This window comes from Scyliorhinus torazame, chromosome 2 (genome assembly GCF_047496885.1).
Source record: "Scyliorhinus torazame isolate Kashiwa2021f chromosome 2, sScyTor2.1, whole genome shotgun sequence".
In the NCBI taxonomy this organism is placed as follows: domain Eukaryota; kingdom Metazoa; phylum Chordata; class Chondrichthyes; order Carcharhiniformes; family Scyliorhinidae; genus Scyliorhinus; species Scyliorhinus torazame.
The window spans coordinates 22,553,809-22,567,021 of NC_092708.1; the positions used below are offsets into that span (position 1 = coordinate 22,553,809).

The 13,213-nt window shown below is 46.6% G+C and overlaps 1 protein-coding gene across 1 annotated transcript in view; it reads left to right on the forward strand.

Moving 5' to 3' along the window:
* The first annotated feature begins 357 nt into the window (after positions 1–357).
* LOC140386786 (protein Wnt-6-like) overlaps positions 358–13,213 on the forward strand; it is a 101,739-nt gene continuing 88,883 nt past the window's right edge. The window contains exon 1 of the mRNA XM_072469485.1: positions 358–574. Within this exon, the coding sequence (XP_072325586.1) occupies positions 376–574 (199 nt within the window). The 5' untranslated portion in view covers positions 358–375. The remainder of the gene's footprint in view (positions 575–13,213) is intronic.

The following is a 13,213-nucleotide window of genomic DNA, read 5'->3' on the forward strand; positions in this document are numbered from 1 at the left end:
TTCAAACCACGCTGGGCGAAATATATCTCCCGAATTCCCTATGGAATATATCAGCGACTATCTCATAGTTATGGTGCTGTAGTTATTGTCTCTCTTCCTTCTGTCTGCATCAAGCTAATGAACTCTTTGATATTTTGAAAGACATCTATCTGGTCATCTTTAGGTTTATCATTTCTCGAGGAGGGAACTCCGTCTGTACCATCCTTACTTTCAGTTCTTGTGACTCTTTTTAGCGTTTTCTCCAGCGCTGATCAGGGTGGCGTCGGTCGAGGGGCTAACGTTTTAAGTTCAGACTGCGCGGCGGCAGTGGTGACCCCCCCGCGTCTCAGCCGTTCTGTTGCTTGTGCTCGCAGGGCGGTGGGAAGTCCCTTGGTGATGGACCCAAACAGCATCTGTCGCAAGACCAAGCGATTGGCAGGCAAGCAGGCCGAGCTGTGCCAAACCGAGCCGGAGATCGTCAGCGAGGTGGCGAAAGGAGCCAGGCTGGGCGTGCGAGAGTGCCAATTCCAATTCCGGAACCGCAGGTGGAACTGTACCGTCCACAATAAATACTTTGGGAAAATCCTGCAGCAAGGTACGTGCTGAATCAGATCATGTCTCGGATCCTCTGGCAGCGGGGTAGGGGGTGGTCAAAGTCAACCATTCATCCATCCATTCGCATTAAGCCTTGCTTATTCACCTAATCCCACTAACTAATTCTCCGAAAGGGTTATTGATTCGGTGCCACTTATCAGAGCAGCACTTTGAGCCGCTTAATTCTGCACTACATCAACCTTACATCTCATGGCACGTGCATGGTGGAACCTCTTAAACCCAATCTCCCCGTAACCCTGCCCATCGCCCCACCATGGATTAAATGACCTAAAATGGGGAACCCCCCTCAACCTCCCCATAGGAATCATTCTCCGGGACTCCACATGGACTGTTGGAGGAGTTCCAGGGGCCCAAATTCCCAAGGGTCTGGAAGATGGTCACAAGTCTCCGCTCGGAATAGTTACAGGCATTGACGATTCTGCTTGGGTAACCCATTAGGTAATCATGTGTAATGTTGGAATTAGCTGATGTCTTTCCACTCTGGGTAAAGCTGCCACAGGCTGGCGAGGAATGGCCCCAGAAGGCCAGGCAAGCCCCAGGTTACATCCCCTGTCGACATTGAATGAGATCTTAGCAAGTGGGAGAGCTGTGGAGGCCAAATCACTGAACATATTTCAGAAGAAAATAGATAGATTTCATAGGTGTAGAGGGGTATGGGGAGAGTGCTGGAGAGTGGCATTGAGTTAGAGCAACAGCCATGGTCACGTTGAATTGTGGAGCTGGCTTAAGGGGCCACATGGCTTCCTCCTGCTCCTGTTTTCCATGTTTATTTTCTGCCAGGGTTCTTTGTAACTCCTTTTCCAAGGGTGAAAAGAAATGAAGCTGGGTTCTTTGAGCTGATTGCCATCCAGTGGTAGGAACACTTGTCAATATCACGAGGCTGTTTCACTTTGAGCTGCCCTACACTACTTCACCCAAGCAGTCTTACAGCAGACATGAACCTTGAGAATAAATGTCACCAGGCCATTTCACCAAGATTCAATATAAGAACATAACAAATAGGAACAGGACATTTGGACCTTTGCGGCTTCTTTCCAACCATTCAATAAGCTCCGGATCAACTTAGTGATTCACCATCCATTAATCTTTATTATTGTCACAAGTAGGCTGAAGTAACTTCATTGAAGCCTACTCGTGACAATAAGCGATTTTCATTTCATTGAGTGAAGACATTTTGTCAACACTTCAGACTTAAATGGCTGCCGTGTTGTAGATTCCTCAGTCATGGGAAATATTCTCCCAGCGTCTGCCCTGCCCAATTCCTTCAGAACTTTGTACGTTTCAATTAAATCATCTCATTCTTCTGAAGCTAGTGAATCTGGGCCTAGTCAATCTTTCCTCATATGACAATCCTTCACACCAGGAACCATTCTAACGAGTGTACATTGCACTCTATAAGACAAGTACATCTTTCCTTTGGTGAAGAGTCAGAAACAGCACTCAGTGCTCCAGATGTGGCCTCAGAAAGCCCTTTAAAGCACCAAGACAAGTCCAAATGTTTTCCAAACTCAAACATCATCAAGAGCAGGGACACTGAATACCAAAGAGGAGGCGAGGGCTCACCAGGATCAACAGCTCACATTATAATAGCCTTCTGACACTCACTTTAGGCTGGGTCGCAGATGAAGAAGTCCCCCTTCCCCGCCTTCTTCCAGTAGCCCTGCCCATTCCCCGCACCCCTGCACATTGTTCCTACTTAAATGATCATCTATCGCCCTCTTGAACCCCTCGATTGAAGCTGCCTCCACCACACTTCCAGGCCGTGCATTCCAGACCCCAACCACTCGCTGGGTGGAAAGGTTATTTTTCTCACATCACGCTTGCTTCTTTTGCAAATCACTTTAAATCTGTGCCCTCTTGTCCTTGATCCTTTTACGAGCGGGAGCAGTTTCTCCCTGGCTACTCTGTCCAGCCCCCTCATGATTTTCAACACCTCAAATCCCCTCTTAGTCTTCTTCTCTCCAAGGAGAACAGTTCCAACCACTCCAATCAATCCTCATAACTGAAGTTTCTCATCCCTGGAACCATTCTTGTCAACCTCTCCTGCACTCTCTCCAATGTGTTCACATCCTTCCTGTAGTGTGGCGCCCCGAACTGTACACAATACTCCAGCCGAGGTCTAACTACTGTCTGATACAACTTCAGCATAACCTCCTCGCTCTTGTACTCTATGCCCCTATCATAAAGCCCAGACTACTATATGTTTTACTAATTGCTCTCTCCACCTGTCCTGCCATCCTCAATAATTTATGCACATTTATACCCAAGTCCCTCTGCTCTTGCATCCCCTTTAGAATTGTACTTTTAATTTCATGTTGCCTCTCCATGCTCTTGCTGCTGAAATGAATAACCTGACACTTCTCGCTTTGAAATTCCTCTGTCACCTGATCTGCCCTCTTGCCCCGCCATGTCTTCTGTCCTTTTCCCCTTTGAAGATCTACACTGGCCTTCTCACAATTCTTCCAAGCCTGTATCATCCGCAAACTTTGAAAGTGTCCCCTGCACATCAAGATCTTTGTCATTAGTGCACATCAGGAAAAGCAAGGGTCCCTGGGAAAATCCACTACAAATCTTCCTCCAGTCCGAGAAATAACAATGAACCACGACTTGCTGTTTCCTATCACTCCGCCAATTCTGCGTCCATATTCCTCCTGTCCCTTTTATTCCATGAGCTATAACTTTGCTCACAAGTCTGTTGTGTGTCACTGTATCAAATGCATTTTGGAAGTCCATGTGCACCACATCAACAACATTGTCCTCATCGACCCTCTCAGTTACTTCTTCAAAGTTAGTTCAACACAATTTTCCCTTAAGAAATCCATGATTGCTCTTCCTAATCACCCCACATTTTCCTATGTGACTGCTAATTCTATCCTGAATAATATTTTGAGACGCTTTCCCACCACTAAAGTTAAATTGACTGGTGTGTAATCAACCTTTTTTGAACAGAAGCATCATTCTCCAGTTCTCTGGCACCTCCGCTGCAATTTCAACTCTCACTTTCTTCAATATCCTTAGAATCCCTACAGTGCAGAAGGAGGCCATTCGGCCCATTGAGTCTGCACCGACATTCCGAAAGAGCACCCTACCTTGCCTCACTCCCCGTCCTGTGCCCGTAACCTAACCTGGACATCTTTGGACACTAGAGGGCAATTTCAGCATGGCCATTCCACCTAACTTGCACATCTTTGGACTCTGGGAGGAAACCGGAGCACCCGGAGGAAACCCATGTAGACACGGGAGAATGTGCAGACTCCACACAGACAGTCACCCAAGGCTGGAAACGAAACCAGTCCCTGGCGCTGTGAGGCAGCGGTGCTAACCACTGTGCCGCTCCTGGTCCCACTGCCTTGTCAATTTTGAATGTCGACAGCTTATCCAATACCTCCTCCTTATCAATGGTGAACCCTTCTAGGGGCAGTCTCCTCCTCTCTCACAATAGCCTGAGTCCAACTGAGCAGTGTGATACAACTGAGTGGCCTGCCAGGCCTTTTCAGAGGAGTGCGGCTTTTACGGATCCACCTGCTACAGAACCGGCCCCAATGCCTCAGAAATCCTCCTACACCAGTTCTCCAGCCATGTGTCCAATTGCTCAGTCCTCCTATTCCTCACAACTGCCTTGAGGTTGTACTTTATAATTTCCTTCCTAACACCCTAAAATCTGCTTTCAGGACATCATCCCCCTTCCTACTATGTTGTTAGTAGCAATGTGGACCGCAACATCTGGCGTAAGCCGGTTTAAGTCCCCAGAAGGATGTCCTACAGCTGCTCCATGTCGTCCTTGACCCTGGCACCAGGGGGGGTGCAAAGTACCATCCTGGAATTACGTCTACGTCCACAGAAACACCTGTCTATTCCTCCAACTCATGAATCCCCCATTGCTCTGCCACTCTTCATTCTCTGAAGCTGAGTCACTCTTGGTACCACTGACCTGGCTCTGGCAGCACCCCTCAGGGGAACCGTCCCTCTCACCAGTATTCAAACTAGAAGACCGGTTGGCAAGGGAGGTTTGTCCAGGGGATTTCTGCACTACCTGCCTGGATTGCTTAGACTGCTTGGCGGTCACCATTCTCCCCTCTGTCTGAATGCTCTTAACCCACAGTATGGCCATATCCCTAAAAGTGCTGCCTCTGTAGTTCTCTGCCTCGCGGAGGTGCCACAGTGACTCCAATCGCCAGTCCAAGTTCCGAAACCCAGAGCTCAAGATTCTGCAGCCGGTGACACTTCCTTCAGATGTGTTCATCTAGGACACATGGCGCTTCCATGACTTTCCACATACCACAGGATGTACATTCCACTCGGCCGAGCTGACCTGCCAAAACTTTAAAAACTAGTTATTACAATTAGAATGAGTAGAATAACTTAACAGTTACTCACCAATCAGCTTCTTTCCCTGCAGCAAAATAAGAGCCAGCTACCGGAAGTGAGAAAAGGTAGAAAATGAAAGGATCACGTCCTTCCCTCTTGAATGAACTCGCTCATTCACTAAACCCCAACTTAAACGCTCTAATGCAGCCCAAAGCAGCAATCCCTCACTCACTAAACCCCAACTTAAACGCTCTAATGCAGCCCAAAGCAGCAATCCCTCATTCACGAAACTCCAACTTAAACACTCTAATGCAGCCCAAAGCAGCAATCCCTCACTCACTAAACCCCAACTTAAACGCTCTAATGCAGCCCAAAGCAGCAATCCCTCATTCACTAAACTCCAACTTAAACACTCTAATGCAGCCCAAAGCAGCAATCCCTCACTCACTAAACCCCAACTTAAACGCTCTAATGCAGCCCAAAGCAGCAATCCCTCACTCACTAAACCCAACTTAAAGACTCTAATGCAGCTCAAAGCAGCAATCCCTCATTCACTAAACTCCAACTTAAACGCTCTAATGCAGCCCAAAGCATCAATCCCTCACTCACCAAACTCCAACTTAAACACTCTAATGCAGCCCAAAGCAGCAATCCCTCACTCACCAAACTCCAATTTAAACGCTCTAATGCAGCCCAAAGCAGCAATCCCTCACTCACCAAACTCCAACTTAAACACTCTAATGCAGCCCAAAGCAGCAATCCCTCACTCACCAAACTCCAACTTAAACACTCTAATGCAGCCCAAAGCAGCAATCACTCACTCACCAAACTCCAATTTAAATGCTCTAATGCAGCCCAAAGCAACAATCCCTCACTCACCAAACTCCAATTTAAATGCTCTAATGCAGCCCAAAGCAGCAATCCCTCACTCACCAAACTCCAATTTAAACGCTCTAATGCAGCCCAAAGCAACAATCCCTCACTCACCAAACTCCAATTTAAACGCTCTAATGCAGCCCAAAGCAGCAATCACTGAATCACCAAACTCCAACTTAAACACTCTAATGCAGCCCAAAGCAGCAATCCCTCACTCACCAAACTCCAACTTAAACACTCTAATGCAGCCCAAAGCAGCAATCCCTCACTCACTAAACTCCAACTTAAACGCTCTAATGCAGCCCAAAGCAGCAATCCCTCACTCACCAAACTCCAATTTAAAAGTTCTAATGCAGCCCAAAGCAGCAATCACTCACTCACCAAACTCCAACTTAAACGCTCTAATGCAGCCCAAAGCAGCAATCACTCACTCACCAAACTCCAACTTAAACACTCTAATGCAGCCCAAAGCAGCAATCACTCACTCACCAAACTCCAGCTTAAAGGCTCTAATGCAGCCCAAAGCAGTAATCCCTCACTCACCAAACTCCAACTTAAAGGCTCTAATGCAGCCCAAAGCAGCAATCCCTCACTCACCAAACTCCAACTTAAACACTCTAATGCAGCCCAAAGCAGCAATCCCTCACTCACTAAACTCCAACTTAAACACTCTAATGCAGCCCAAAGCAGCAATCCCTCACTCACCAAACTCCAACTTAAACGCTCTAATGCAGCCCAAAGCAGCAATCCCTCACTCACCAAACTCCAATTTAAAAGTTCTAATGCAGCCCAAAGCAGCAATCACTCACTCACCAAACTCCAATTTAAACGCTCTAATGCAGCCCAAAGCAGCAATCACTCACTCACCAAACTCCAACTTAAACACTCTAATGCAGCCCAAAGCAGCAATCACTCACTCACCAAACTCCAGCTTAAAGGCTCTAATGCAGCCCAAAGCAGTAATCCCTCACTCACCAAACTCCAACTTAAACGCTCTAATGCAGCCCAAAGCAGCAATCCCTCACTCACCAGACTTCAATTTAAACGCTCTAATGCAGCCCATAACAGCAATCCCTCACTCACCAAACTCCAATGTAAATGCTCTAATGCAGCCCAAAGCAGCAATCCCTCACTCACCAAACTCCAATTTAAACACTCTAATGCAGCCCAAAGCAGCAATCACTCACTCACCAAACTCCAGCTTAAACGCTCTAATGCAGCCCAAAGCAGCAATCCCTCACTCATCAAACTCCAGCTTAAACGCTCTAATGCAGCCCAAAGCAGCAATCCCTCACTCACCAAACTCCAGCTTAAACACTCTTATGCAGCCCAAAGCAGCAATCCCTCACTCACCAAACTCCAATTTAAACGCTCTAATGCAGCCCAAAGCAGCAATCACTCACTCACCAAACTCCAGCTTAAACGCTCTAATGCAACCCAAAGCAGCAATCCCTCACTCATCAAACTCCAGCTTAAACACTCTAATGCAGCCCAAAGCAGCAATCACTCACTCACCAAAATCTATATTTAAACGCTCTAATGCAGCCCAAACCAACAATCCCTCACTCACCAAACTCCAATTTAAACGCTCTAATGCAGCCCAAAGCAACAATCCCTCACTCACCAAACTCCAATTTAAAAGCTCTAATGCAGCCCAAAGCAGCAATCACTCACTCACCAAACTCCAATTTAAATGCACTAATGCAGCCCAAAGCAGCAATCCCTCACTCACCAAACTCCAACTTAAACACTCGAATGCAGCCCAAAGCAGCAATCCCTCACTCACTAAACTCCAACTTAAATGCTCTAATGCAGCCCAAAGTAGCAATCCCTCACTCACTAAACTCCAACTTAAGCGCTCTAATGCAGCCCAAAGCAGCAATCCCTCACTCACCAAACTCCAACTTAAACACTCGAATGCAGCCCAAAGCAGCAATCCCTCACTCACTAAACTCCAACTTAAGCGCTCTAATGCAGCCCAAAGCAGCAATCCCTCACTCACCAAACTCCAGCTTGAACGCTCTAATGCAGCCCAAAGTAGCAATCCCTCACTCACTAAACTCCAACTTAAGCGCTCTAATGCAGCCCAAAGCAGCAATCCCTCACTCACCAAACTCCAACTTAAACACTCGAATGCAGCCCAAAGCAGCAATCACTCACTCACCAAACTCCAGCTTAAACGCTCTAATGCAGCCCAAAGCAGCAATCACTCACTCACCAAACTCCAGCTTAAAGGCTCTAATGCAGCCCAAAGCAGTAATCCCTCACTCACCAAACTCCAACTTAAACGCTCTAATGCAGCCCAAAGCAGCAATCCCTCACTCACCAAACTCCAATGTAAATGCTCTAATGCAGCCCAAAGCAGCAATCCCTCACTCACCAAACTCCAATTTAAACACTCAAATGCAGCCCAAAGCAGCAATCACTCACTCACCAAACTCCAGCTTAAACGCTCTAATGCAGCCCAAAGCAGCAATCACTCACTCACCAAACTCCAATTTAAACGCTCTAATGCAGCCCAAAGCAACAATCCCTCACTCACCAAACTCCAATTTAAACGCCCTAATGCAGCCCAAAGCAGCAATCCCTCACTCACCAAACTCCAATTTAAACGCTCTAATGCAGCCCAAAGCAACAATCCCTCACTCACCAAACTCCAATTTAAAAGCTCTAATGCAGCCCAAAGCAGCAATCACTCACTCACCAAACTCCAATTTAAACGCACTAATGCAGCCCAAAGCAGCAATCCCTCACTCACCAAACTCCAATTTAAAAGTTCTAATGCAGCCCAAAGCAGCAATCACTCACTCACCAAACTCCAACTTAAACGCTCTAATGCAGCCCAAAGCAGCAATCACTCACTCACCAAACTCCAACTTAAACACTCTAATGCAGCCCAAAGCAGCAATCACTCACTCACCAAACTCCAGCTTAAAGGCTCTAATGCAGCCCAAAGCAGTAATCCCTCACTCACCAAACTCCAACTTAAACGCTCTAATGCAGCCCAAAGCAGCAATCCCTCACTCACCAGACTTCAATTTAAACGCTCTAATGCAGCCCATAACAGCAATCCCTCACTCACCAAACTCCAATGTAAATGCTCTAATGCAGCCCAAAGCAGCAATCCCTCACTCACCAAACTCCAATTTAAACACTCTAATGCAGCCCAAAGCAGCAATCACTCACTCACCAAACTCCAGCTTAAACGCTCTAATGCAGCCCAAAGCAGCAATCCCTCACTCATCAAACTCCAGCTTAAACGCTCTAATGCAGCCCAAAGCAGCAATCCCTCACTCACCAAACTCCAGCTTAAACACTCTTATGCAGCCCAAAGCAGCAATCCCTCACTCACCAAACTCCAATTTAAACGCTCTAATGCAGCCCAAAGCAGCAATCACTCACTCACCAAACTCCAGCTTAAACGCTCTAATGCAACCCAAAGCAGCAATCCCTCACTCATCAAACTCCAGCTTAAACACTCTAATGCAGCCCAAAGCAGCAATCACTCACTCACCAAAATCTATATTTAAACGCTCTAATGCAGCCCAAACCAACAATCCCTCACTCACCAAACTCCAATTTAAACGCTCTAATGCAGCCCAAAGCAACAATCCCTCACTCACCAAACTCCAATTTAAAAGCTCTAATGCAGCCCAAAGCAGCAATCACTCACTCACCAAACTCCAATTTAAATGCACTAATGCAGCCCAAAGCAGCAATCCCTCACTCACCAAACTCCAACTTAAACACTCGAATGCAGCCCAAAGCAGCAATCCCTCACTCACTAAACTCCAACTTAAATGCTCTAATGCAGCCCAAAGTAGCAATCCCTCACTCACTAAACTCCAACTTAAGCGCTCTAATGCAGCCCAAAGCAGCAATCCCTCACTCACCAAACTCCAACTTAAACACTCGAATGCAGCCCAAAGCAGCAATCCCTCACTCACTAAACTCCAACTTAAGCGCTCTAATGCAGCCCAAAGCAGCAATCCCTCACTCACCAAACTCCAGCTTGAACGCTCTAATGCAGCCCAAAGTAGCAATCCCTCACTCACTAAACTCCAACTTAAGCGCTCTAATGCAGCCCAAAGCAGCAATCCCTCACTCACCAAACTCCAACTTAAACACTCGAATGCAGCCCAAAGCAGCAATCCCTCACTCACTAAACTCCAACTTAAACGCTCTAATGCAGCCCAAAGCAGCAATCCCTCACTCACCAAACTCCAATTTAAAAGTTCTAATGCAGCCCAAAGCAGCAATCACTCACTCACCAAACTCCAACTTAAACGCTCTAATGCAGCCCAAAGCAGCAATCACTCACTCACCAAACTCCAGCTTAAAGGCTCTAATGCAGCCCAAAGCAGTAATCCCTCACTCACCAAACTCCAACTTAAACGCTCTAATGCAGCCCAAAGCAGCAATCCCTCACTCACCAAACTCCAATGTAAATGCTCTAATGCAGCCCAAAGCAGCAATCCCTCACTCACCAAACTCCAATTTAAACACTCAAATGCAGCCCAAAGCAGCAATCACTCACTCACCAAACTCCAGCTTAAACGCTCTAATGCAGCCCAAAGCAGCAATCACTCACTCACCAAACTCCAATTTAAACGCTCTAATGCAGCCCAAAGCAACAATCCCTCACTCACCAAACTCCAATTTAAACGCCCTAATGCAGCCCAAAGCAGCAATCCCTCACTCACCAAACTCCAATTTAAACGCTCTAATGCAGCCCAAAGCAACAATCCCTCACTCACCAAACTCCAATTTAAAAGCTCTAATGCAGCCCAAAGCAGCAATCACTCACTCACCAAACTCCAATTTAAACGCACTAATGCAGCCCAAAGCAGCAATCCCTCACTCACCAAACTCCAACTTAAACACTCGAATGCAGCCCAAAGCAGCAATCCCTCACTCACTAAACTCCAACTTAAGCACTCTAATGCAGCCCAAAGCAGCAATCCCTCACTCACCAAACTCCAATTTAAAAGTTCTAATGCAGCCCAAAGCAGCAATCACTCACTCACCAAACTCCAACTTAAACTCTCTAATGCAGCCCAAAGCAGCAATCACTCACTCACCAAACTCCAACTTAAACACTCTAATGCAGCCCAAAGCAGCAATCACTCACTCACCAAACTCCAGCTTAAACGCTCTAATGCAGCCCAAATCAACAATCCCTCACTCACCAAACTCCAATGTAAATGCTCTAATGCAGCCCAAAGCAGCAATCCCTCACTCACCAAACTCCAACTTAAATGCTCTAATGCAGCCCAAAGCAGCAATCACTCACTCACCAAACTCCAACTTAAATGCTCTAATGCAGCCCAAAGCAGCAATCACTGAATCACCAAATTCCAACTTAAACACTCTAATGCAGCCCAAAGCAGCAATCACTCACTCACCAAACTCCAATTTAAACGCACTAATGCAGCCCAAAGCAGCAATCCGTCACTCACCAAACTCCAACTTAAACGCTCTAATGCAGCCCAAAGCATCAATCCCTCACTCACCAAACTTCAATTTAAATGCCCTAATGCAGCCCAAAGCAGCAATCCCTCACTCACCAAACTCCAATGTAAATGCTCTAATGCAGCCCAAAGCAGCCATCCCTCACTCACCAAACTCCAATTTAAACACTCTAATGCAGCCCAAAGCAGCAATCACTCACTCACCAAACTCCAACGTAAACACTCTAATGCAGCCCAAAGCAGCAATCCCTCACTCACCAAACTCCAGCTTAAACACTCTAATGCAGCCCAAAGCAGCAATCCCTCACTCACCAAACTCCAACTTAAACACACGAATGCAGCCCAAAGCAGCAATCCCTCACTCACTAAACTCCAACTTAAACGCTCTAATGCAGCCCAAAGCAGCAATCCCTCACTCACCAAACTCCAATTTAAAAGTTCTAATGCAGCCCAAAGCAGCAATCACTCACTCACCAAACTCCAACTTAAACGCCCTAATGCAGCCCAAAGCAGCAATCACTCACTCACCAAACTCCAGCTTAAAGGCTCTAATGCAGCCCAAAGCAGTAATCCCTCACTCACCAAACTCCAACTTAAACGCTCTAATGCAGCCCAAAGCAGCTATCCCTCACTCACCAGACTTCAATTTAAACGCTCTAATGCAGCCCAAAGCAGCTATCCCTCACTCACCAAACTCCAATGTAAATGCTCTAATGCAGCCCAAAGCAGCAATCCCTCACTCACCAAACTCCAATTTAAACACTCAAATGCAGCCCAAAGCAGCAATCACTCACTCACCAAACTCCAGCTTAAACGCTCTAATGCAGCCCAAAGCAGCAATCCCTCACTCATCAAACTCCAGCTTAAACGCTCTAATGCAGCCCAAAGCAGCAATCCCTCACTCACCAAACTCCAGCTTAAACACTCTTATGCAGCCCAAAGCAGCAATCCCTCACTCACCAAACTCCAACTTAAACACTCGAATGCAGCCCAAAGCAGCAATCCCTCACTCACCAAACTCCAATTTAAACGCTCTAATGCAGCCCAAAGCAACAATACCTCACTCACCAAACTACAATTTAAACGCTCTAATGCAGCCCAAAGCAGCAATCATTCACTCACCAAACTCCAGCTTAAACGCTCTAATGCAACCCAAAGCAGCAATCCCTCACTCATCAAACTCCAGCTTAAACGCTCTAATGCAGCCCAAAGCAGCAATCCCTCACTCACCAAACTCCAGCTTAAACACTCTAATGCAGCCCAAAGCAGCAATCACTCACTCACCAAACTCCAATTTAAACGCTCTAATGCAGCCCAAAGCAACAATCCCTCACTCACCAAACTCCAATTTAAACGCTCTAATGCAGCCCAAAGCAGCAATCCCTCACTCACCAAACTCCAATTTAAACGCTCTAATGCAGCCCAAAGCAACAATCCCTCACTCACCAAACTCCAATTTAAACGCTCTAATGCAGCCCAAAGCAACAATCACTCACTCACCAAACTCCAATTTAAACGCTCTAATGCAGCCCAAAGCAACAATCCCTCACTCACCAAACTCCAATTTAAACGCTCTAATGCAGCCCAAAGCAGCAATCCCTCACTCACCAAACTCCAATTTAAACGCTCTAATGCAGCCCAAAGCAGCAATCCCTCACTCACCAAACTCCAATTTAAAAGCTCTAATGCAGCCCAAAGCAGCAATCACTCACTCACCAAACTCCAATTTAAACGCACTAATGCAGCCCAAAGCAGCAATCCCTCACTCACCAAACTCCAACTTAAACACTCGAATGCAGCCCAAAGCAGCAATCCCTCACTCACTAAACTCCAACTTAAGCGCTCTAATGCAGCCCAAAGCAGCAATCCCTCACTCACCAAACTCCAATTTAAAAGTTCTAATGCAGCCCAAAGCAGCAATCACTCACTCACCAAACTCCAGCTTAAACGCTCTAATGCAGCCC